Source organism: Populus euphratica, unplaced genomic scaffold (assembly GCF_000495115.2).
Source record: "Populus euphratica unplaced genomic scaffold, PopEup_1.0 scaffold50.1, whole genome shotgun sequence".
Taxonomy (NCBI): Eukaryota; Viridiplantae; Streptophyta; class Magnoliopsida; order Malpighiales; family Salicaceae; genus Populus; species Populus euphratica.
The window spans coordinates 1,511,666-1,536,357 of record NW_011499870.1 but is presented as its reverse complement, the minus strand read 5'-3'; the positions used below and the strand labels follow the sequence as shown (position 1 = coordinate 1,536,357).

The window sequence follows — 24,692 nt, the reverse complement described above, 5'->3', positions numbered from 1 at the left end:
CAGTTCTTTTTTGCCAATATAAATAGATTGTTATGCCTTTTGGACTTAAAAATACACTTTCTGAATTCCAACGCATTATAAATGACATCTTCCATACACATTCAAAATTCAGTATTGTTTACATTAATGATTTTTTTATTTTTTCTCACTCAATAGATCAACATTTTAAGCATCTACATATATTCTTTCATACTGCATAACAAAATAGATTAGTTATTTCAAAATCCAAGATTTCTCTACTCCAAACTCATGACCGTTTTCTAGGCCATTATATTTGTCAAAATACTATAACATCTATAGAGCAATCTTTATCCTTTATAAATAAATTCCCTAATAAGATCACGGACAAGAAGAGTTGCACTATTCTTAAAGACACAACCTTTTATTTATTTGTTTTTCTATATTAACATAAAAATTAGATTTCACCTTTTAAAATAGCACAAGAATTATATTGAACTAACTTTGGTAGTGTCGTGTGCTATTAAAAATAACATAAATTATTATATTATTATTTGTTGCACTTCTTCTTCTGATGTAACTATCTAAATTATGCACCCTTTTCTCTTTTCTTGTTTTTTTTTTTTCTAACTATGCCACTTTGCAAACAAAATTTGTCATATATGCTATTTCAAAATATAAACTCATCATTTATTGATAGGAATTGTGACTGTTAAACAAAATTAAATGGCATACTTTCAATATATCTCATCACAGCTAATATTTCTCATAGATAAAGTGGTCGAGTATGACATGAAAAGTATCTATAAGTTCTTAAGAACACAAAATTTTTGTGTTTACTCCTACATCCCTCTAGCTAAAGCCCAAGAGTTGGTAGGGAGCATGCAACATTTTTCATAGCCTCGTTAAATAAATTACAACACAAGGGAATTTAAATATGTCAAAAAAAACTTAAAGCATAAGAAATTGCTAGTCATCATGCTTGCAGAGATTTTCAAATCCCATGTATTCTTGATGATGAATCTTTCCAATGATGTTTGATATGCCAAAACCACCTACCAAAGAAAGTAAAGAACAATATTTTATAAATTCATAAAGGTCAAAGAATTGTTGAAATTGATTTTATGAAACATGTATTGAGTTTTTTTTAAGGTCATACATTCATAATTGAGGTTAAGCATGATGAATATGATTCCACTACAATGACAATTATGGATGTTTAGTATCACAATAATTTCACGTGCAAAAAAAACATCTTGAATGGATTAGACAATGAATTAGATGACATGCATAGTTCAATTAAAAGTGCAAAGGCATTGTGAAAAACTTTGGAGAAGAAGTATAAGGCTAAAGATGCCAACATAAAGAAATTCATAGTCGGTAAATTTATAGGTTTCAAAATGGTTGATTCAGTTACTATTATGAGCTAAGTTTAAGAGTTTTAACTCATCTTGTATGATATACATGTTAAAGGTATGTCACTACATGAATCTTTTCAAATGTCTACAGTAATTGAAAGATTATCATTATCTTGAAAAGATTTCAAGAACTATCTTAAACAGAAGTGCAAAGAAATAGGGGTTGGAGACTTCAATTTAAGATCGAGAATAAAAGCAGACAATAAGTTGTCTAAAAGAAGAGTCAACTCTTATAATGCCTTTAAAGCAATTATTATGGAACAGGTGGTGATAGTTCATAATTAAAAAAATAAAAAGAAGAAGCTTATTATGAAAGGAAAAAGAATTGCCAAGAAGTTTAATAAAAAATACTTTATTTACAATAAGATTGGGCACTTGTTCAAGGTTGCAGAAATAAAAGTGAATGAAAGGACATGGAGAAAATGGTTTCTCAAGTCAATGTCCTTGAAGTTGATCATCTCACAAATTAAGTATTTAGAATGTATGTGTGTATTAGTTATTGTTTTTGAAGTCAATCTAGTCAATAATCTTGAATAATCCTGAGCAATAATGAATTGATATTGTTGACAAGACACATGTACTCCGAGAAGATGATGTTTTTCATTTACAATGAAAGGTGAAAACTTGTACATGGAGAACTCATTAACCTTCAAGATACTAGGAATAGAGTTATTCTGAAAATAACTTTTGAAAACTTTTCACCCTCGACAATACTCTATGTTGCTTGGAGGTTAAAGAGTTTAATGACAATAACCATACTTAGTTTAATGGAGTTTTCAAGATTTAGGTTAAATGAAAAATTAAGTCATACAAGTCCTAGTCTTGGATAGGTGAAAAGAAAGTTAAACATTTTTTAAGTTTTTTTTCTTTGTTATTAGTTTTTCTAATACTTGTTATTCTATTCATTCTTTCTGCTCTCCATCTTATAAATCCATCTTTGTGGAGAAAAATGGAGTTCATTCCATTAAGTTTATAGATTTTAAAAAGAAGTGCATCTTTTCATAATGATGTTATGAAATTCCCAAGAGGCAATTGCAAATGCACTATTTGCATCAAATGATAAGCAATTACGTCTGAAAAACAAAGGATTCAATACTTGACAGCAACATTAAATTCCTTATTTCCTTTTGATATTTATTTGTTATGTCACATGATTTTTTAAAAAAATTGTTGGTCATATAAATCCTATGCTTAGTTTTTTAAAATTTTAAGCACACATATTTTTTATGTAAGTGATGTTTCCTTTAACAAAGATTTACAAATTTACAAAATAATAATAATAATTTCCAAAAAGAATTTTAGAGCATAATTCCAGACCCTAAATAATAAGTAATAGAACTCACCTAGTAAAATTGCACTGACAAATATAGTAAAAGCTAGAATGAAGATGATAAGAGAAGCCCTTCCAAACACAATGATCAACCTTCTCACAATATGCTGCCCAATGAGCGCAGCAAATGCAGCAACAACGACAAAGTAAACAGCTGCCATAAGATTTGAAATATTTAAGTCCATTGGAACGTCTACAAGCTACATTCCAATATACTTTTGGAAAATAACGTCTTTAGATTGTTGAGGCGAAGAGAACAGGCAGATTAAACTTGTAAGAGAAGTTGTATGAATGTTGTGAGCACTCTTACCATAAGGAACAGGAAAACGTTTCAGAAGGTAGTATTCTACAACAGACATGGATGACGAGAAAGTCATGGCAAAGGTGGCAGTCGCACTTGAGACCTGGACACAAGTCGTGAAGCAATTAAGATTATTTTGCCCTTCATTGGCTTTGTGGCCTGCCAACATATAATTCTAAAGAGTATGATATTTAAGTTTAGTCATAATTCAGAAAATGTCCACAGATACTGATATCAGGAATAAATACAGATAATTCTAAGGAGTATGGAAGTCTTCGGTGAAGTTAAAACAGAAGCCATGAATATGCTCTCTAGCCACGGGTAAATCTGCTTCGCAAAATCATTTTGTTAACTTATCCTGGTTATTCTCAGAGCAGAAGCTGGATAACTGAATTCCATGCTTAGGCAACATCAAAACTACCATGCAAACTTAATCAAGTTCACAAAGCCAGCCATTATGATTAACAAGGACTTGATCCGCAGGGTCAGAATTATGGTGATTGCGAATTTATTCATTTTTATTCTTTCAAGCAACTAATGAAACAGAGCAAGCTAACCTGAGGAGGAACTCCGAGCTCCAAAAATAGTGGACCCATGATAAATCCTCCTCCTAATCCAAGCAGCCCACCCACCACTCCAGCCATCACACCGAGGGCACAATAGGTCATGAGCTGAAGGACTCTGAAATTTGTGCCGTCGTCTCCTTTGGATGCAATTACTCTGCGTCCCGTGTACAGGCTGACTACTTCATAAAGTGTCACCCCAACAGAAACTGGGATCTGGAAACCACAGAATGGAGGATTCAAACAAATTTTCCAACTTACACGTGGTATTATTATATTTATGTGAATATATATTTATTATTAATAAAAAATTAATTAATTTTTAATATTTATGTAATATTAGACTAATAAATCTAATATTTGATTTATAAATATAGAGTAGAGATAAAGTCCATGAAACAGAAATATTTTTCAAAAGAAATTATGAAATTGTTATAATTATGAAATTTCTATTATATCAAAATATTGTTTCTAAAATGTCAATGGTCCATACTCTCTTAGATATTAAATATTTATTAGAGCTATAAAAACTAATATATATTATGTTCTTTTTTATGAAAGAACTCTCTTAAATATTGAATATTTATTAGAGCTATAAAAACTAATACATATTATGTTCTTTTTTATGAAATGAAGCAATTATTTTTATAAGTTTAAGCATAAAAGATACCTAAAACTAATTGTTATAAGACATGTACACTAAACTGATCTACATAAGAATTTCATATAGAGAGATCACATATATCTATGAAAAGGCTCCCGCAATGGTTATGTAAGTGATCATTAGACTTGATATCACTAAGTTATCTTATATAGAGAATATTATACTTTGATCTTGTTATATGTTATTTTAATTAATGTAGCTAAAGGGTCATTAGGTATAACATGAACTATATGAAGGTATTTAAGTAATTAAGAGAGAATTTATCACCCTAAGTGATCAATTACGGAAAATATTCCATCTATTCTCAAATAGTATTGGTTCATAAATTTTTGTTCAAGGTAGAATGAGATTTGAAAAAGATTTCAAATCTTATTCAAACGATCAATAACTATTATGTAGAGAACAAACATGATTTAATATGAAAAATATATTTCATATTTTAATGTTAAAGTGAAATATTATTAATGAAAGGATATTAATTAGACTGAAAAACTAATCACTAAAATGTTAAATCAAACAACTAATGATTTTTATAATATTTAGGAAATCATGACATGTTGTTAAACAATATACCTGATCTTCAAATATAAATTAATTAATCATTGAATTGATAATAAATTAATTCGCTTAATTTTTTATTATTTAATTAGAGTTATAATTTATATTTGGATCAACATATTAGGAACCAAGTCATCCACATTAAAAATCATTAGTCATAAATTAAACTTGGATAATTTAATTAAGTATGACCTAATTAAAATATATTTTAGAAGTTAAAGACTATAATATAATTAATATATGGATTATATTTCTAGATCTAGAAAAATCAAATACGAAGACTTGATTAAGTTAATTTCTAAATTTTTTCTAAATTAATATACGAATATTATTTAAGGGCAAATTGTTATTTACCAATTTATAAAAAAAAAATAGATTTCTTTATAAATAGTAAGTTATATCTTTTTTATTTTTAAGTGGTTGCTTGTTAGATAAAAAAAAATATGTAAATCACATAATAAAGAGCGATTATTGTAGGTATAATAATTATTCTTATCTAAATAGAAATTTAAAAGACTTTTTATTAATTATTGATATGAATTATTGTTAGAAACCAAACAATAAATAGTAAATTATATCTTTTTTATTTTTAAATGGTTGCTTGTTAAATAAAAAAAGCTATGTAAATCACATAATAAAAAGCGATCATTGGAGGCATAATAATTATTCTTATCTAAATAGAAATTTAAAAGAATTTTTATTAATTATTTATATAAATTACTGTTAGAAACCAAAAAACTAGCTAACTTGTAATTTACAATAACTCAACTTTTTAAAAATTAGTAAAAACCAAAAACATTAAATCTTCTAATAATAAGTTCTTAAACAATCTTTAGCAAAAACAATGAACTCTCAAATAATTTTATTTTATTATTTTATATATATAATCTTCAGAGACCCAGCAATCAATTCTCAACCATGCAAGATCATTCTTAGATCCACGTGCAGACACAACCATAAATGCACAAAAAGAAGAAAGGATAGAGCCCACTATTGCGATAAAAGTACCTGTGACAAGTTTAACACCCAATATCCTATCGAACAGGTAGATGTACTCTCCTGTGAGCAAAAGATCTCATCATTTAGACATTGATTTAATATAAGCTAGGAACAAAAAGGTAGAATGTAATCGAAGCACAACAAAACCTTTGCAATCTGCAGCACGAGGAATGCAACCCAAACAAAAACAAGAAGTCCGAGTTCCTTCCAGTAAACATTCTCAAAAACAGTGATCTACAGTAATAAATTGTATTAGTTTTGAAGACTCTTTGATGCTGATTTCAGCTAACAAAGTTCTCTCACCTCTAGTTCCTTGGTCTCCTTTTGAGGGCTGTCGCTCGGGCCACCAGGAAGAGGCTTGTATTCCACTTCCCCAGCATCGGCACCTGAGAAAGATATTAACAAGCAGGGATCACTTGCTGGACTTCCCGGAAAAAAAAAAAAAAAGGAAACAGGAAGTGAAACTCACCATTGGACTCCAAATGCTTCGCAGCCTCCTATAATGGGAGAAAAAGGTGTGATTCAAATGGTTAGACTTAAATTTACATGTTGTTAACACATAACCATACAGAACTCTTGTCATAGAGCATTCCTTTCATAGGCAATGAAAGGAGTTCAGTTCAAAATGCAGTTTGTGCAGGCTCAAAGCCTACGCATAAATTAAGAACAGGTTGATGAGATTACACGTTTCATTATCGTTTCCTTTCTCCATGTTTCAACACCCTTGAAGAATGCCTTTGTTGATGTAACTACAAACAATTGCAATCAGCAAAAAGAATTAGAAGAAAGAAACATGAGTGAATGGGAATGAAATTCAGCTAACATTTACCTGTGAAAAGAACAATGAGCAGTACTGTGACCATCCAGTCTGCAAAAATCACATTTAAAGCAACGCCTAGACTAATACCAAGCATAAGCATTGGTTGGATGAGCAGAGCCAGATCATAGTCAATAAGGGGCATGTCAATCGTTGGGTGCCTTAGCTTAAGATTATAGTAAACAGATGAAACTGCCGCACCCATAATCATACCTGCCAAAATTATATACACTAAAATCCATTACTTTGCTAGTAACAAATGAATTATTTTCTGGCAAACTAGCCTTTGTGAATGCCGCGTTCCTGTTCACACAAACCCATTAGTCAAACTGATAAATCACAGTAGATAGGTAATTTTCCGTAAGCTGAACTAACCACATGAATCAAAAAGGTTTTCCTTTTTCTATAATGGGGAAGAGTGGCTTAAAAACAAAGCAACCCATATTTACACAGAAAATTCGATGGTCTCTTACATTTAGAAATAGCTGTTGCAGATTTAGGATCAAACCCAATAATGAGGCGAAGCATGGGAACGAAAATGCCTCCGCCACCAACACCACCTACACTCCCAAAGGCAGCACTTAAGAATCCAATGGTTGAACCCAAAACAATCTGCCAACCAAATTTCATTTCCTGCTCGCAAAAACATTCATATATATATATATATATCAAACTCACATAAAGTCTTAATCAACAATTAAACCAAAAACCACACAAGTCAAGCACTTTTTGATTCCATCCACAAAATAAGCACTCAATCCAACAAAAAAAGATGTGCCTTCTACATATGTGCTACCAATTAATTAAATAACCAGTGCATAGAAAGTCACCCATCTTTTCATTTCTTTTTATTTTAATGAACACTAAATGTTCTTTAAGAAAAGGGTATCAGGATTTTACCGGCCAAACATGTTGATAACCTTGTTGATCAGGCTGCCATAAAAAGCTCACAGCTTTGAGAGCATAACTTGACACAGAATCTCCAGTTTCATCCGTTCTTGCAGATGTTGCTTCACGTGTCAAGCCTCTTTCAGCTGAAACAAACACAAAAGCTAACAAAAAGTTGATCAGAACCATCAACACCGATTTCAAACCCCTCCATTTCCCTCCAAATTCAGCCATTTATCGGATGCTGAATGCTCTTTTACTCTCTCCTAAGTCTCTCTCCCTCTCTCCCTCTCTCCCACTGAAAGTGCTTGTCTTTAAATGTCTTTCCTCACAAAGAAACAAGACTGACGCATGCAAATGGCTAGTTTATCTTAACCGAAGAAGAAAACACCAGAAGAGAATGGAGAGGAAATGGAAAGGAGACGTTAGTAACTGTTATGCTCGTACGTGTTGTCAGCTGATACATGCTTAAAAGCCAGGAAGTGATTCCGACGTGCTATGAGCTGATAGCTTATTAAAGGCAGTGTTTCAAAATATAGTTATAATTATTTTGTAAAGTAATTTTTATTTAAAAATATATTAAAATAATATTTTTTTATTTTTAAAAAATTATTTTTGATATTAACATATTAAAATTATATAAAAATATCAAAAATATCAATTTAAAATTAAAATAATTAAAATTGATAGCTGCAATTTTTTATCAAAATTAAACATCACTTGTTCATTTTTAAAAAATATTATTTGGATCACTTGAGTTCTTATAAATATTAGGTTATAAACAAATTAGATCTCTAATATTATTATTATTATTTTTATTGTTATTATTATTATTTTTATTATGCCATCAATCTACACGTAACTAAATAGTAATTTACATAAGTAATTTTAGTCTATCAATAATGTAATATTAAAAACAATTAAACTCTTTGAAATATTACTAAGTGTAGCAATTATGAGGGAAAATGATTTACATATAAATCTTTCTTACTAGATTTTCATTACACCTATAATATAATAAATTTTATAGTAATGATCACACTATTTGATAAACCTAATAAATTTTAAATACTTAGCATTTGCATGAGATTTTTGTGTGAAATTGTCAACAATCCGGATGATTATAAGTTATTATAGTCAAATACAAATGATTTGTAATTAATTTTAAGTAGAGTAGAGGGGTGGGGACAGAAGAGTGACCCCGGGCGGATCTCACATGAGGCAAGGGACCCTATTAAATATTCTTGTTTGATTGTTATTCAATGGAGGCCTCTTATATATGTATATATATGTTGTTTTTAATGTTTATCCCCTCACATATTAATATGGATTTTTATAGTGAATTTTTGGAAAATTTTAAATTTAATGCTTGAACTTTTATTTTACACAATTGAATCATTTTCAACCCAAATTAGAATCTCATTGCATATTTTTTTAGAGAAAGTATTGTATTGAAAATAAAACAGATAAAATAAATAATAATTTTCAAATTAGTTTGCAAAGTTGATGTTAACCCCCTATCTTTTCTAATCCCCCATCATGGTTAAAAACATTAAGGGTGCGAGCCTTTTCTTGCTATGTCAAATACTTGTCATGACTTGCAGGCTCAATAATGTCTATTATTTTTTTTTTAATTTTTAATTTTTAATTAATATTTTTTTATATGTTTTTAAGATAATTTTTAAATTTATTTTTTAATTAATACCCTTTTATTTTTTAGTTTATTTACATTTTTTTAAATTGTGATTGTTGTTTATTATATTAGGTGTGTTGAATTTTTCAAGAGATTAGTATAATTCATGTGTAACTTTTTTTTTAATATTTTATATAGATTAGTTATTTATTTTTTTATAATATTTTTAATACATTTAGTCTTACGTAGTATTTTTTTTTCTTTTATTTCTAATAAATTTTATATGTGTGTAAATTTTTATTACAAATTAATTTAAATAAATAAATTCATTAAATACAATCAGTTAAATAACTCATGTTGTAATATTAGAATCTTGATCTATATTTGTCAATCAATTTTATCAATTACTTTTTTATTTATTTTTAATAATTTTTTTTCTTTTATTTACATAATTGGTTCGTGATTTATTTAATTTAATACATGTAGAAATTTTTAGATGTATATTTATGACTTTCTTATGTTAAAAAACATGTTAAAAAATTCTACATATTTAAATTTTTTTTATCATATATTGATATTTTTAGTTTCATCCTTTAATTCAACTTCATAGTGTATTGTTGTTTTACATTTTGATCCTTTTTTTTTTGTTAATGTTTTTTGTTCTTTTCAATTTAACTCTTAAAGTGAAAATTTATTGTTACACTTTAATTTATTTTTTTATTTCTATTTTAACCCATATTCTTCTAATTGCTATTTTTTATTTTTTATGAAATTATTTTTTTGATTTCATTCTTCAACATTTCATTTTCTATAAATTAAGCTTCATGATACTTTCATTATAGTGCTTTTGATATGATAACTAAAGTTACGTATTTGAAAAGTTAATAAAAATTAATTTTTTTTCATATTTTCTTTTCTGATATCATCGTTTGATGTTGTTTTCTTAATAAAAAATCATGACTTTGTGGTTTTCTTTAAATTTTTTTTTGTAAAATTATTTTGATCTTATGATATAGAATACAAGTTTTTCAGGTTAATTAAAAATAATTTGCTCCTTAATGTCTAGATATATTATTTTAGGTTGACTCGCACAACTTTTTTTATCCTTTTTTAACCATATTTCATCCTTCTATATTTAATTGGCTAAAATGTAAACAATATTAACTTTTTGCTCTCGGATAAAGCTTTTATTTTTTCCAATGTTATTATGATCATATATATATAATTTCTCATTTTCTATCATTTCTTCTTTTTTTGTTTTTTCTTTCTATATGATTCATATAAATCTAGCTTATTTAGTTGGTTGAGACTATTATTGTTTCAAAAAAAACAATACGCTTACAACACTAAATATTTTATTAAAAAATTCATACGAACCCTCAATATATTACGAGCATCAATCTAATAAAAACTAAAATAAAAATAAAAAATATTGTATGCGTAGATTTATTTCACTGTTCACCATAATAGTAAGATGACATATTTTCCATTTTCAAAAAAAAAAAATCCTACATATTGGGGATATGTTGATATTTTTACATGGCACGTTAGTAATTAAAGATTTGTGTAGGGTTATAACTGTTATTTTATTTTTTTAAAATAGAGAATAACTTAATTGCTCTTGAGTGTAGAATATTTAAAACTAGCTAAGAGAGACATTTTTTTCTTTTTTACTTTTTAAAAGAAAAATAAAACGACATTTTAACCCTGAAATAAAAAAAAAATAAGACTTGTTGTCAATTCTTTTGGTCTTTGCATATAGGTTTTTTTAGTTAATTCTAAGAGCATCATGTACACTTTCATCATTTTGGTTTGATAAATTATTTTATTATGTAAAAAGTTGTTAGCATGTACAATACACACACCAGCATTGGAGAGGTTGCAATGCATTAGGAATGAAACATGCAGCGCCTTCTAATGACCAAAATTATCTCTCTGTCATGTTGTTGGATGCAATATCGCATTCTTTTTCTAATGATGCAATGTGTGGTAGGGAAAAGAAGGTGGGTTATATGTTATGGATCATTTTTTATTATTTTTTTTATTTCTCACCCATTAAAAATTACAAATTGGCCCTCTTTTATTTTACTATTTCAACCCATGTCCTTAATTTTTTTATTTATAGTTTTTGTTCTTGATCATTTAATAAAAATTTTATTTATTTTCAATTTCATCCTTTAACTTCAATCTATCATATATTATTTTTTTAAATTGTTCTTTATTTTTTTATTTATGATTTTTTTCATGCCTTTTCATAGAAGTTTTATTGATTTGCAATTTTATTTTTCAATTCAAATTTATGAAACATTATTTTTTTATAATTTGGTCCTAATTCTTTTTATTTTTTTATTCTTTTGTTAAAGTTGTTATTTTTTTAATTTAATTCTCAAATAAATAATTTTCTCTTTCCCTTTAATTTATTATTTATTTCAATTTTAAACATCATGTTTTAATTGTCATTTTTACTTTGAATCTTTTTCTTAGAGATTTTTTTCTTTCAATTTTAGTATTTCATTTTATAGGGATTGAGATTCATGGTATTTTCATATATGATTTTTTCGATTTAATGACTTGAATCATGAGTTTGAAAATGGTTGACATCCTTTTTCTTGGCTTTTTTTTTTCAATTTTGTTGATCGACATTGATTTATTGAGTTTTTTTTTTCAATCTATGTTTTTTTTTCAATTTTTATCTCATCCCTCAACATTAGGTTTATTGGGATTGGATTTCATAATTTTTTTAATTTAATTTTTATAAGGATATCAAAATCTCATAACCTCAACCACAAGTTTCATAAGCTGACTTGAGTTTTTTTTTGTTTTTATAATTAAAAGTTGACTTGAGTTTTTTTTTTATTTTTATAATTAATTTATTTTTTTAATTTTATCATTCAACATTGGATTAATTGATAATTAGCTTTGTAATTTGTTCTGACCCGGATCATAATTAGCTTTGTAATTTGTTCTGACCCGGTCACAGGTTCAGTAGCTTAACCATTATTGATGCCAATCATTTTTTCAAGGTTTTTTTAATTGTATTTTTTTCAATTTCATCTTTTATTATTTGGTTTATTACAAATTAAACTTTATAATTTATTTGATGTGCTTTCTATTGGGATATCATGGTCTAATGACCCGACATACGAATTAGTATGTTAACTCAAGTTTATCCGAATTAGTTTAATATGTTGTCATCTCAATATTTATATAAAAAAATCATCTTAAATATTTGAGTTAAATTATATTTTTATGAATTATATGGATTATTTTTAGATCTTTCAAGTCAACTAAGTTACATAGGGTTAATTCCTATATGATTTAAAAAATAATTTTATTAAAATCAACTTTTTTTACATTTTTTCATGTTAAAAATGGCTAATGATCTAATATATCTGAATAGAGGTGGAATAAAAGTAGCATAAACAGCTACAACACCCGAATTCACAAATTTCTTAATACCATGGTTCAATATGAACTCTGTACTTGTTGACTTGCTAAACCTATGGAAACAATAAGAAAGAAGTTAGGGAAAAAAGTTCATTTAAAATAGCATAAATGAATGGAAAAGGATAAGGTATTGTATTTCTACATTATCTATTTTCTTATTTCTCAGATGCAATTTTAAAAATATTTATATATTTTCTTTAATCTAATTACATTTATTATGAACTTAATAAAAAAATATCATTTAATTAAATAAATCAATTACATTTCCGTACATTCCAACATCTAATTACGGAAAAGATTTTCAAATAATATCGAGTAAAATAATACAAATATTAGTAGAATTAAAGAAATAGATGCAGATTGTATTTACATTGTGTACAAGCATGTTATTTATTTCTTTTTTTGTGAATTTGACCCAAAGTTTTTTAAAAAAGTTTAAAGAAAGAAATTACAAAAGCATGTAACACATTTCAGGGTAAACCAATATTATTATTTTTTTACTCTGTTCACTTTTGACCAAATCTATGATTGTATTTATGTTTCATGATGATACGAATGTTAAATCACGTAAGGTAAATTTTCAAATAATTTTAGGATGAAGGTTATTTTTTAAATAATTTTTTATGCTAAAATAAATGTTAATAATTTTTTTATTTTTTAAAAAATTATTTTTAATATCAATACATTAAAATAATTTAAAAATATTAAAAATATATTTAAAAAAAAAAAAAAATTTATTTTTTTTAAATATTTTTAAAATATAGAAACAAATAGATCCAAAATATCACTACAAAGCTATGATTGGTTAAGTTTCCAACCTTTGTTTTTAAGAAAAATTTGAAGACTAAAAAAAAGTAAGCTATGATTGGTTAAGTTTCCAACCTTTTTTTTTAAGAAAAATTTGAAGACTAATTATCAATTTGCTCTCATTTATGTTTAAGAGAGTATTTAATTTTCTGGTTTAACTTATATTTTAAAATGTTTTTCAAACTTTTTTTATTTAAAAATATTAAATTAATATTTTTTAATAGTTATGATGTAGAAAATATTAAAATAATATATTTTTTAATAAAAAACAAATCACTTCACACCACATCATAAAAAATAAACTATAATCATGTGTTTTCCTTGGAGATGGATAATAGAAAAGTACGTGTGAGTAATAAAATCTTGTGGGTAATTGTTATCAGTTTAGTGCATGTTTGTTATTATAGTGATGATGTTTTATAAAAATATTTTTTATTTAAAAATATCATTAAAATATTTTTTAATTATTTTATATAACACATTAAAATTATTAAAAAACACTAAAAAAATATATATTTTATAATAAATACACTTAAAATGCTTCCAAATAAAGTTAGAAACGCAATTCTAAACTGTCACTTCATCATGTTAAAAGAAGACAATAAGTATTGATGGCATTTAAATTTGCAATGGAGTGGCTGGTAACCGTTGTCTCTTCCGTGAGCTTTTTTCTTTTATTTTCATTTTCAAATTTTTAGTGACCGTTTGCTAATGTCATTATGAGTGAGGTTGCAATCATAAATATTACCATTTAATTAAGAAAAAAACAGTAATTTATGCTGGTTAGACTCATCAATTTTGCAGCTGTGCCGCAAATTTTATAAATACAGTATTTTGATGCTTTTCGCAAAGAAGAAATCACTGAACAGTGGAGCCATCCATGCTCTACTGTTCAGTAAATAGTAAATCATATCTCTACTATTTAATAAAATATGATTTTATTGTTTATATAAATAGTAAAATTTTACTGTTCTGATAGTACTACATTTGATTCAAAGTTAAAAATACATTAAATTAGATCCAATCTAATAAAATAAAAAAAAATATTTTTAATTTTTAATTGTGTTTTATTTAAAAAAACTAGTGTTAAACATTATTCAATAACACTATATATTTAGACAGAGATCACTTGATGATGTAGCATTTATATAATTTAATCACAATTTTAATTTTGTTTCTAGTTATATTTTACCTGATATTGTTATACTTTTAAGAAATTCATGAAAACTGTAGTTCTTGTCATATGTATTTCACACGTTATGGAATTGTAGATATTTTAATAGAATAATAAAAAATATTTTATATAAATTATTTATTTATTTTATGATGTAATAACAATAGTTAAATCTATAATATTTAAATAAAAATCATTAATATTAATTTATATTTTTTAAAAATTATTTTATAACTTCAATTTCAAAAGCATTCTAGCCGAGCACATTAAAACTATTTTTTGTTCAACTTCAATTTTAATCACAGTTTTAATCAAATATATATTTTTCTAAACTAACTTCAACTAAAATTATTTTTTATAAAATATTTTTTTTCAAATTATAATCATAACAACTACCGCAATACTAAATATATTCTTAAAATGGTTTCAAATCAGTTTTGAATTTGAAAATATCAATAAGTTTTTATTTTTATTTTTATTATAACATGTTTTTTAATATGGTTTTTATTTGAAAATATCAAATTAGTATTTTTTATGTATTTTTAGATATTTTAATATGCTAATATTAAAAATAAAAAATATTTTAACATATTTTTAATTAAAAAAAACTTAGATGACAGTACCAAATACTCTTAAGAGTTTTTATCAAATGGGTATAAATATAAAAGATTTAATGTTTTCTTCTTAGTGTGATATTAATAAATATACACATTCATCTTTCTGGTATACAAAAAAGAAGACAGATCTCAAATGTACTCTTAAATATTATCAATTCTAGTCTCAAATTATCCAGAGGGTTTGGAAGCATGATGACTCCAACGGGGGTGTGCGCACGGGTGATCTTAGTTTAGTTTCCTGATAATTATGCAATTAGTCTTGTCATTAAAGGTAGAAGCAGACCCACAAAAGAGTTAAAGAGTGAACTGGATGAACAACTCCTAAATCGAGGATCTTAATTACAGATGGGCAAACATGATTAGGGCCGAAATCTGAATAATCATGTGTACCACACTCCTGGAGTGTGCTACGCATGATTCATGTAAATTGGATGAACATCAATATTTATTTATTTATTTATTACATATAATTTGTCCTAACTCACGCTTGCTGCCAAACCTATCTTTTCACTTTTTGAGAGTTTTTGGCCATCGATATAAGGAAACAATGATTTAAAAAAAAAAATTAGCATAATAAAATAAAAATTTAGATGGATTTAAAAAAAATTAATGATTAAGCTTTCATGATTCAGGAAAGCATTATATTAATTAAATATCACTATTTATAAGTATGATAGTTATCATATCACACTTTAAAATAATAACAATTTTACATGTTTTGTTTTGTTTAGAAACGCGACATTTCATGGAATATAGCCTTCTTCTCGTAACAAACAACACAAACCCGCATCACACTCTCTCTAATTATATTTTTAATTTCTGTTTTTGGGTTATATATTAATTTCTTGGATTTAGCTTTTCTTCTTCTTCTTTCATTTCAACCTCCACAATAAATTTATTACAAATAAAATTTTATTATTTTTATTATTTATTTTTTATAAATTTATCTTGATTTTATAATTTAGATTACAAGTTTAATAGTTTAACCAATGATGAATTGGATTATTTTTTTTTTATTTTTTAATATTGAATTGGTTGAAAATTAAATTTTTTTTTTTTTTTTTTTTAAGATTATCATGATCTCATGACCGGGGTTGCAAATTTGACAGATTAATCTAAATTGACTTTATCATTTTTCTGGATTCTTTTATTAAAAATTTTTAATTATATTTTTTTAATTAATTTATTTATTTTTTATAAAATTATCCCGATTTAATTTTCATTTCAACCTCCACAATAAATTTATTAAAAATAAAGTTTTATTATTTTTATTTTTTATAAATTTATCTTGATTTTATAATTTAGATTACAAGTTTAATAATTTAACCAATGATGAATTAGATTATCTTTTTTATTTTATTTTTTAATATTGATTTGATTGAAAATTAAACTTTTTATTTTATTTTTATTTTTCTATGAAATTATTATAATCTCATAATTGAGGTTGCAAATTTGACAGATTAACCTGAATTGACTTTATCATTTCTCTAGATTCTTTTATTAAAATTTTTTAATTATATTTTTTAATTTATTTATTTATTTTTTATAAAATTATCCCTATTTAATGATAACTTATTTTATTTTTATAATTTTTCATGACTCGGGCCTTAATTGTTCTATTTTTCACATGGTTGGCAAATTTTATAAAATAAGCACATGATTTTCCCTCTCTTTTTTTTCTTAATAGAAAAATGGATCTCCTAGGCACAAGAATGGGGAGAGTTACCAATTGATCATCAAATGAACTTTAATTCCCAATTGATCTATTCACAATTTGTACTATATATTGTTCAATAAAATTACAAACACAAATCTGAGTTGTCATATAATTATGATAAAATGCCAGCCCTAGTTTTCTGTACATATTCAAAATCTCAAAACTAGTTCTCGCACTATTCATCCAAGCACTGGATCCACTTTTTCCCATGTTCTTGTGAATTACTATTTTTTTTTAACAATTATTATGAAAATATTTGCAACGCTATGTGTGTATATATTAGTGATGTATAGATAGGATTCACACATTTCATACATGTTTGAAATAAAACATTACGTTCCATGTCCAAACTCATTTTAAGGGATTTCATCATATTTATGTTATGGTTTAAGTATAGTCATTAAATCTAATTTGAGGTTTACTCAAAATAAAACTTGAGTAAAAAATAGAGTTAGATAATTCAAATTAACTTGTTATTTTAATTTTTTTTTAAATCAACAGGAATTGACAATTCAAATTAACTTGTTATTTTAATTTTTAAAAAATCAACGGGAATTGATAAGATCAATTTCAAATTAATTTTGTTAAAATTAAGATTCAAAACAAATAAATTAGATTTTATATCAACTCATCAAGCCTAGTTAAATTTAATAATAGTGATGTTGAAAATATAATAATATACCTATATATATCTAAGAAGTTAACAATACATAGGAGTCAAATTTGAAATCTCAAGCTAATTGTGAATGAATATTATTCTTTGCACCTAAAGTCATATTACTTTTCATCTTTTGTCAAGTTGAGTGATAATGACAAATTAGGCGCCATCCTGGTTTTCACATCACAAAGCTAAGGGTGGCATCCATGTTAATACCCCAACATCTATATATAATAGGTTGGTCGGGTTATTAAAAGTTAAATATATATAAAAAAAATGAAAATAAGGGTCGGGTTATTAAAAGTTAAATATATATATAAAAAAAAATGAAAATAACTTTTTTTTATATATATATTTTGAACGTTTTCGCTGAATATTTAACTAAAAAAAACCAAAGACATGTCGTTTAAGTGTTCCCCATCCGCTCCTATATGTAGAACAAGAAACGGAAATTCCCTCCAAAACACAAAACAATGGGGCAGTTTCAGTTCCCTTTCCAGCAAAAAATCTCAACACTAAAACCTTGTTGTTACTCCTTCGCATTATCCCCTATTGCTTCTCATTACCCTTTCCCAAGTTCCCTTACCGTTCCTCCTCGTCGCTTTTCTCATCCAAAGCTCACCGTGCCTACGAATTCTCCTTATGTCCTTTGCTCTCTCCCTGCCGCCCCGTCTCGTTTTGTTTGCAAAAGCAATGGATCAGGTGCATTCTTGGTCTACTTGTATTAAAAAACCGATTTTAAATCTGTAGCTAATTTATGCTCTGTCATTTTTATTTTCGGTGTTTGATGGGTTTTGTTTCTTTTGGGATTTTTCACAAACAGATGGTGTGTATAGTTTAATGCATCGTTTAATGAGTGTTGAACTGGTTCTTGAGAGAGATTTAACGCTTTACTTCTGATACTTGGTAGTTTGACTGCTTTCTTATGCTGTTAAAGAAATTTGACTTTTTATTGTGGGATTGTCTGCATTAGATATGACAAGGCAGCTGGAACTTGGGAAGCCAGAAGAAAGAAGGAAACCGGAGAAGCGCGTAAATGGGATATTCTGGATTATACTTATCAATCTCGGAATGTTTGTAGCAGATCACATTTTTCAGGTGCGTCAGTTTTCTAAATTCTTCCATGGAAATCGATCTTAAGTCAATTGGTACGATATCTTGTGATTTTAGCAACTTAGTTAGCTAGCACTAGCAGTCTATCTTGTTTATGCTCTTGAGGAAGTTAGGCTGATAATAAGTTTTATGTTTTTTTCATCCTTTTTCACTAAAGGTTCGCAGCATTAAATCTCTTTACTTGTATCATAATTGGCCTGCTTGGTACCAGTTTGTGACAGCAACATTCTGCCATGCTAGCTGGTGAGGTCTTTATGTTGTTTAAGCTTGCATTAAATTTTAAACTTCAAGTGCTTTTGATAGTGTTTATCTGAAGCACACAATATGATTGTGTGAAAAAAGATTTGATTTTCATTGTGAGTGGAGTTTATTTTCCTAATCTTGGCTTGTATTTTCTTCAGGGAACATCTTTCAAGCAATCTTTTTTTCTTGTACATTTTCGGTGAGAGTTTCATCAATCTACTTTCTTAGAGTGTGCTTCTTGACCAGGATTCTGTCTGAATGGTATAAAATGAGGACTGACCGTACCATGTTTCTACAAACAGGGAAGCTTGTTGAAGAAGAGGAAGGAAACTTTGCACTGTGGCTCTCTTATATTCTTACGGGTGTTGGAGCAAATCTTGTTTCATGGTTAGTTTTGCCCAGAAATGCAGTTTCTGTTGGAGCTTCTGGTGCTGTTTTTGGACTATTTGCAATCAGTGTCCTTGTAAAGGTATTCCGAGTGTGCAATCTGCAAATAGTTTTCCAATATCAATCTTCATAAACTTTTGACCTTATTTTTGTTAAATTCTAGATAACCTGGGATTGGAGGAAGATTCTTGAAGTGCTTATATTGGGCCAGTTTGTTATTGAGAAGGTGAATTTTTTAGAACTTAGACATGAGAGGCTCATGCTGATAATTTTTTCTTCACGGTAAAACGGGAGGAGAATCTCCTCCCTTCTTATACTTAAGCCTTGATTCTACTATTTAATATTCTTTGAGAAGGCTTAAATGCTTGAACATAGTTATGGTTTCTTGAAAAAAACTGTCTGGATGTAAATGATACATTATCTCAACTTAAAACTGTATGACTTGTTATGTTTTCCTTGTAAGTTGAAATTAAACATCATATTCTAAAGGCTTTCAATCAACCTAGTGTAGTTGTCTGGCTTCATGAATTATGTATGGAAACATGAGAAAGTCCATTTTCTACATGCTTATTTCTGATCCCTTAGGTAATGGAGGCAGCTCAAGCGTCAGCAGCTATGACAGGCCCTTTTCGTGGAGGCTACCCAGTGCAGACTGTCAATCACATTGCGCATTTCTCTGGTGCCCTTGTTGGTGTGGTTTTGGTTTGGCTTGTCAGCAGAATTCCTTCTCCTCCAGATCATGAAGGGCAAACTTTGCAAGGGAAATCAGGCAAAATTCGATAGAAGAATTCTTACTTTGTAAATACAAGTAGAGTGTATACATGAAAGGAATCCATGATGTGATTTTTATCTTCATTCTTGTGCTAATTTTATACGTTGGATATCTATGAATTGTATAGCACAATATAAAATTAAAACTCATCAAATAACATCGCAGATTTTCGTTTTTTCTTTTTGTTTAATAATTGTTATCTAATGAGTTGATGAAAATCATTATGAAGCAAAGCAGGCCACGATAAACAAAAGGATGTTCTGGGTTCAACAAGTGCTCCTCTTAGATTGAGCTTGGACAACTGCTATTTTCTAATGTCTAATGTCTTGGCCGCTGCATTCCCAGGATCTTTCAGCATATCATGAAGTCTTGCTCGTAATTTTCAATGGTTCTTCCATTTCCTTGGGAAAAGGTTTAGCCATGTTCTATGATAGTGATGCAGTTGTTTTTTTTAATTTGATTTGATTGTTGGAGCCGGTTGAAATTTTACAAGAAAATTCTAGAGGCTCTACATACTTAAAATTCAAATTCATAGCAAGATTGGGAAAATATTTTGATAATACCTAGTTCAAGATTTGTTATATTTTCATAGTTGGTTTATAATTTTTTTTCCTATTTACATTAGAATTCTTTTGTTATATTTCAAGCTTTATTTATGATGTTTTTCTTAATTTGTTTGTAAATTTTATTATTATTTTTTTATGTTCAGGTTTTTGCTTAGGTAAGTTCTTAAATTTACTGAAGTTTTTAAATTTATTCAAAGAGTTACAACCCTGTTAGAAAGTTAAATTATATATAAAAAATAATATTCAGTAATAAAATCTCGAGTTAAAGTTTCTCTTGTATTGATTCCGTCTCTGTAATCTGGTTCTGCTATCATCTATACAATCTTGGTTTTATTTGTCTTGTGGGATATTCCTCTTCATATTTTACGAGAAAGTAAATCATATTAGTACATGCCATAAAGTATTCTCATTTACCCTCATTTAAAGACTATCACAGCCTGGGGATGTTTTCCTTTGGAAGACACCTTTCCCCGTCATACCAACGAACTTCATTTTAATGGCCACAGGGAAATGGAAATATCATGAGACATTGCACAGAAGAGTTCCCTTTCCCTTTTGCTTCATAATCGGTAAAGAGTATCATTTCCAGTCCTCAAGTTATCAACGAATTATGAGAGACATTGTAGCAAGTCCAAAGCAAATAAAGTTCCTTTAACTATCTACAACAGTATGGTGGCCAATTCCTTTGGGTGGGAGATATGAACATGGATACATCAAAAGAAAACAGTATTTGGCCTTCCTTCAGTTCAAGAACACCGCTGTACATGACTGTGCAAGCTGACCATACATACCATGCTGCGCCTGAGACTGCTTGCGGCAGATAATTGGTAGCCTTAACCCAAATTTACAACTATGAGAAAGAGACTTGGATCCTGTAGCAAGCCATGAGCACTCCACCGGAAAATCAGCATCTCTCAACAGCATCCTACCTTTTCTAAGAGACGCGGGAGACCCTTTCATGTCACTTGTAACTGTACTAGGTATCTGCAAGATATTGGAATGCAGGACACCTTCTGTTTGCTTTTGATACAGCTTCTCTAGGTTTCCAACAGGTATTTCTTTTTCCAACGCCTCTTTTTGATTGGTCATTTCCTTTCTGTTCATCGTGCCAAGAAATCTATTTGCCTCTTTTGTCATTCCACTAGCACGCCATGCTTCAGCAACAAGCAACATGGTTGATTTCTCAGGCTGAACCTCAAATTCTGTCATAATCTGGAGAATTTCTTCTGCCTTCCATGGTTGCCTGGCTTCAGCGAATCCCCAAATTAGGGTCTCAAAGGTCTTCAAATTAGGAGAAATTCCACGCTGACACATCTTGTCAAAAACCCTAACTGCATAGTCCATTTTGCCAGCACTGCACCAGCCGCTGATAACAGTTGTGAAAATTACAACATTTGGCTGGAATCCAGATTGAATCATGGTAGTGAGGAGTTCTTCAGCTTTTTCTGGTTCTTGTGCACGCACATAACCTTTTGCAAGAATGCTGTATGCATGTGCATCAGGTTCTATGCCCGCTTTCACCATATCATCAAAGATTTCCCTGCACTTCTCCATAAATCCTGCAGTGCTCCACGCATTCATGATGGTACTGAATGTTATGACATCTGGTTTTACTCCAAATTCTTCCATCAAGTTGAGAACCTGCAAATAATGTACAATGGCTAAATCCAATACACAACTGAACCAGATCTTTCTAGCTAACACATGACATTGCTCATGATTTCTGAAACAGGCTTTTTGTGTAGCCATGCAAACTCACACACCATAATTTCACTCCTACATATAGTGGCCTCATTGCTAGCTCTAATAGAATATATTGTGAACCGGCGAATGAATGAACAGCAGGTGAGTGCATGCTTGGAAAAATAACTGTTGCAATCAACAGCAAAAGGCTTTATGATGCTAAAAGCTTAAACTTTTTTATTGCAGCTATATTAAACTTGTAGCTGTTTTAATCACCACCAAAGAGTAGTGTCATTGAAGGTAATCACTATGTCTCTCAAATGAACATTAACCATTGGCCAGAGCTCACCTCATCAACTCCATCTCTGTCCATAATGGCCACAAAGCCTTTGATCAGTGAATTAAATATAACAAGATTAGGATGGATGCCAAGTTCCTTCATCCTGTATGCAAACCTCAACGCCTCCCTTATTCTCCCTTCTTTACAGTAACCACTCATGATGATGCCACAAGTTCGCTCATTGGGCTGCACACCATTATTCTGCATCTCTAAGATTGCACCTTCAGCCTGATCCAGCGCTCCTTTCTGAGCATAGGCAGTTGCTATAGTGTTGTAAGTAACCACGTCAGGTTGTATCCCAGAAGCTATCATCTTATTAACTACATTCCATGCCTCTGCAATTCTCTTCTTGTTACACCATGCTCTGACAAGAACATTATAAGTCCTGAGATTGGGTTTCACATTTCCCTCTTGGGACATAAGTTCTAGTAGTTTCACAGACTCTTCAGGTTTACCGGCAATTCCATACCCTTTGATTAAGGTGTTATAAGTACTTGTAGTGGGTTTCATTCCATTTTCTTGCATCTTCCAAAACGTTTCCATGGCACTCTCCATGTTCCCAGATTCAGAGAAAGCATTAATAACAGCATTAAAAAATATCGAATCAGGATTCATTCCATTTTCTTCCACCTGTGAGATAATTGAATATATGGAGTCAAAGCGCTTCTGCATGGTCAAGGCAGCCAAGAGAGTTGTGTATGATATTAGAGATGGTTTATGCCCTCCTTCAATTAAACTATAAAAAATGGACTCTGCTTCTTGTGGCTTTCCCTTTTCTACCAGAAAGTTCATTAGTTTTGTCCTTGATCGCACAGTTCTGCAACTATCTTTGGTCATGCAGAATTTGCAACCGATTGCCCTTTGGAACTCCATAGACTCTGAAGCAGGACGAAGTTGATTCATATGATCTGGATTATTCTCCTAAGAAGATAAGAAGCTAATAAATATCAAATTTGGACAAATCAAAACAATATTTAATTATTTATTAAGCAGAAAATGCAAAGCTATTGATCATTAAATACATTAATTGAGTCTGAAGCATGACTCAGTAATGCATAAAATTTTCACTTCCAGTCATTAAAAACCATAGGATTTGTTGTTGTATCCAGGCTGATTTTTCCTGGGTTTTTATATTTATATTTACAAGCAAGGCAACGGTGTCATACTGATCTGCCAACACACCAAGAAAATTTGACCTTTGTCATGATAAGGTGATCAATCTTAATGAACATATTAACAAATTCTTTCCCATGTCCACTGCTGCTTGTTTAAAACTAAATGTGTTATACCTTTTTTATTCCAAACACTTCAAATTCTAAATCACTCAGCTTTCCACCTCATCATCCAGATTCTAGTGTGTGTGTCAATATGCTAACTTCTAGCGAGGCACTTCTTGGTTAAATTGCCATTCCAAGAAGCATGCATAACTTAAAACGTATAGACAGTATAATCACACGCTACCAAATCAAGTTTGAGTTCTAGACTAGAGTCAAGATAATATAAATTATAGTACCATATTAATATTAAACGAAGGCATGTAGACTATAATCATTTACCTTCACTGGCAATGCCACCCATCGTTTCTTGATAGTGGCTGTTCCTGCTTGATTTTTCTTGGATGTTCTCGGAAAGGCACTCTCCTTATCAAATTCTCCCATACAGGCAACACCTACTTGTCAATTGCAGAGCCCTGATTAGATCTAACTTTACACGGAATGCAATCAAAATGTAGAGCTTGATTTTTTTTCCATTCTCATATTCACAGTTGGGAGTTCCTGCAGAAAAAAGAAAGCTGAAACATCTAGCAATTTATTGAACATGCAACTTGCCATAAACACAGAAAAAAAGAAAAGAAGGGGAAAACGCATAAGGAGACACGGTGCGAATGCCTCCAGATTTGCAAAGAATATGAACAATAAAGACACCACTAATCTGGAAAGAGGGTTTTAACACAGATGGAATAAAACCCCAAAAAGGGCTCATTTCAGCCTTTTTGGCAACAACCCAGACCCGAAGAAACCGGGGGGGGGGGGGGCCCT

The 24,692-nt window shown here is 29.0% G+C and overlaps 3 protein-coding genes across 4 annotated transcripts in view; 1 reads left to right on the top strand and 2 right to left on the bottom strand.

Moving 5' to 3' along the window:
* Positions 1–744: 744 nt before the first annotated feature.
* LOC105127137 (uncharacterized) lies at positions 745–7,994 on the bottom strand. The gene is made up of 12 exons (XM_011028287.1): positions 7,509–7,994; positions 7,082–7,241; positions 6,621–6,821; positions 6,476–6,540; positions 6,261–6,288; positions 6,095–6,177; positions 5,939–6,025; positions 5,801–5,851; positions 3,565–3,786; positions 3,017–3,110; positions 2,720–2,860; positions 745–1,013 (listed from the first exon to the last, which is right to left on the bottom strand). The coding sequence occupies exons 1-12, from the start codon at positions 7,728–7,730 to the stop codon at positions 928–930; spliced, it is 1,440 nt and encodes a 479-aa protein (XP_011026589.1). The 5' UTR covers positions 7,731–7,994; the 3' UTR covers positions 745–927.
* A 9,954-nt stretch (positions 7,995–17,948) lies between these two features.
* LOC105127132 (Rhomboid-related intramembrane serine protease family protein) lies at positions 17,949–20,241 on the top strand. Its single transcript, XM_011028280.1, has 7 exons — positions 17,949–18,251; positions 18,523–18,647; positions 18,820–18,905; positions 19,064–19,104; positions 19,208–19,374; positions 19,456–19,518; positions 19,878–20,241. The coding sequence occupies exons 1-7, from the start codon at positions 18,023–18,025 to the stop codon at positions 20,073–20,075; spliced, it is 909 nt and encodes a 302-aa protein (XP_011026582.1). The 5' UTR covers positions 17,949–18,022; the 3' UTR covers positions 20,076–20,241.
* Positions 20,242–20,945: 704 nt separating this feature from the next.
* Positions 20,946–24,692, bottom strand: part of LOC105127131 (Tetratricopeptide repeat (TPR)-like superfamily protein) — a 4,318-nt gene continuing 571 nt past the window's right edge. Inside the window, exons 2-4 of one of the 2 annotated variants that reach the window (XM_011028279.1) lie at positions 24,210–24,322; positions 22,663–23,574; positions 20,946–22,271 (exon numbers count right to left, since the gene is read on the bottom strand). In XM_011028279.1, coding sequence (XP_011026581.1) covers positions 21,372–22,271; positions 22,663–23,574; positions 24,210–24,311 — 1,914 coding nt within the window. In that variant the 5' untranslated portion in view covers positions 24,312–24,322 and the 3' untranslated portion in view covers positions 20,946–21,371. Of the gene's footprint in view, positions 22,272–22,662; positions 23,575–24,209; positions 24,429–24,692 lie in introns of both variants that reach the window. The other variant, XM_011028277.1, reaches the window with a different exon arrangement.

Coding starts and splice junctions, on each gene's coding strand:
- LOC105127137 (XM_011028287.1), bottom strand. CDS start 7,730: ATGGCTGAATTTGGAGGGAAATGGAGGGGTTTGAAATCGGTGTTGATG. Junction 3,111..3,564: donor AGCTCGGAGTTCCTCCTCAG/GTTAGCTTGCTC, acceptor ACTTGTGTCCAG/GTCTCAAGTGCGACTGCCAC. Junction 2,861..3,016: donor ACGTTTTCCTGTTCCTTATG/GTAAGAGTGCTC, acceptor ATCTTATGGCAG/CTGTTTACTTTGTCGTTGTT.
- LOC105127132 (XM_011028280.1), top strand. CDS start 18,023: ATGGGGCAGTTTCAGTTCCCTTTCCAGCAAAAAATCTCAACACTAAAA. Junction 19,375..19,455: donor CAATCAGTGTCCTTGTAAAG/GTATTCCGAGTG, acceptor GTTAAATTCTAG/ATAACCTGGGATTGGAGGAA. Junction 19,519..19,877: donor GCCAGTTTGTTATTGAGAAG/GTGAATTTTTTA, acceptor CTGATCCCTTAG/GTAATGGAGGCAGCTCAAGC.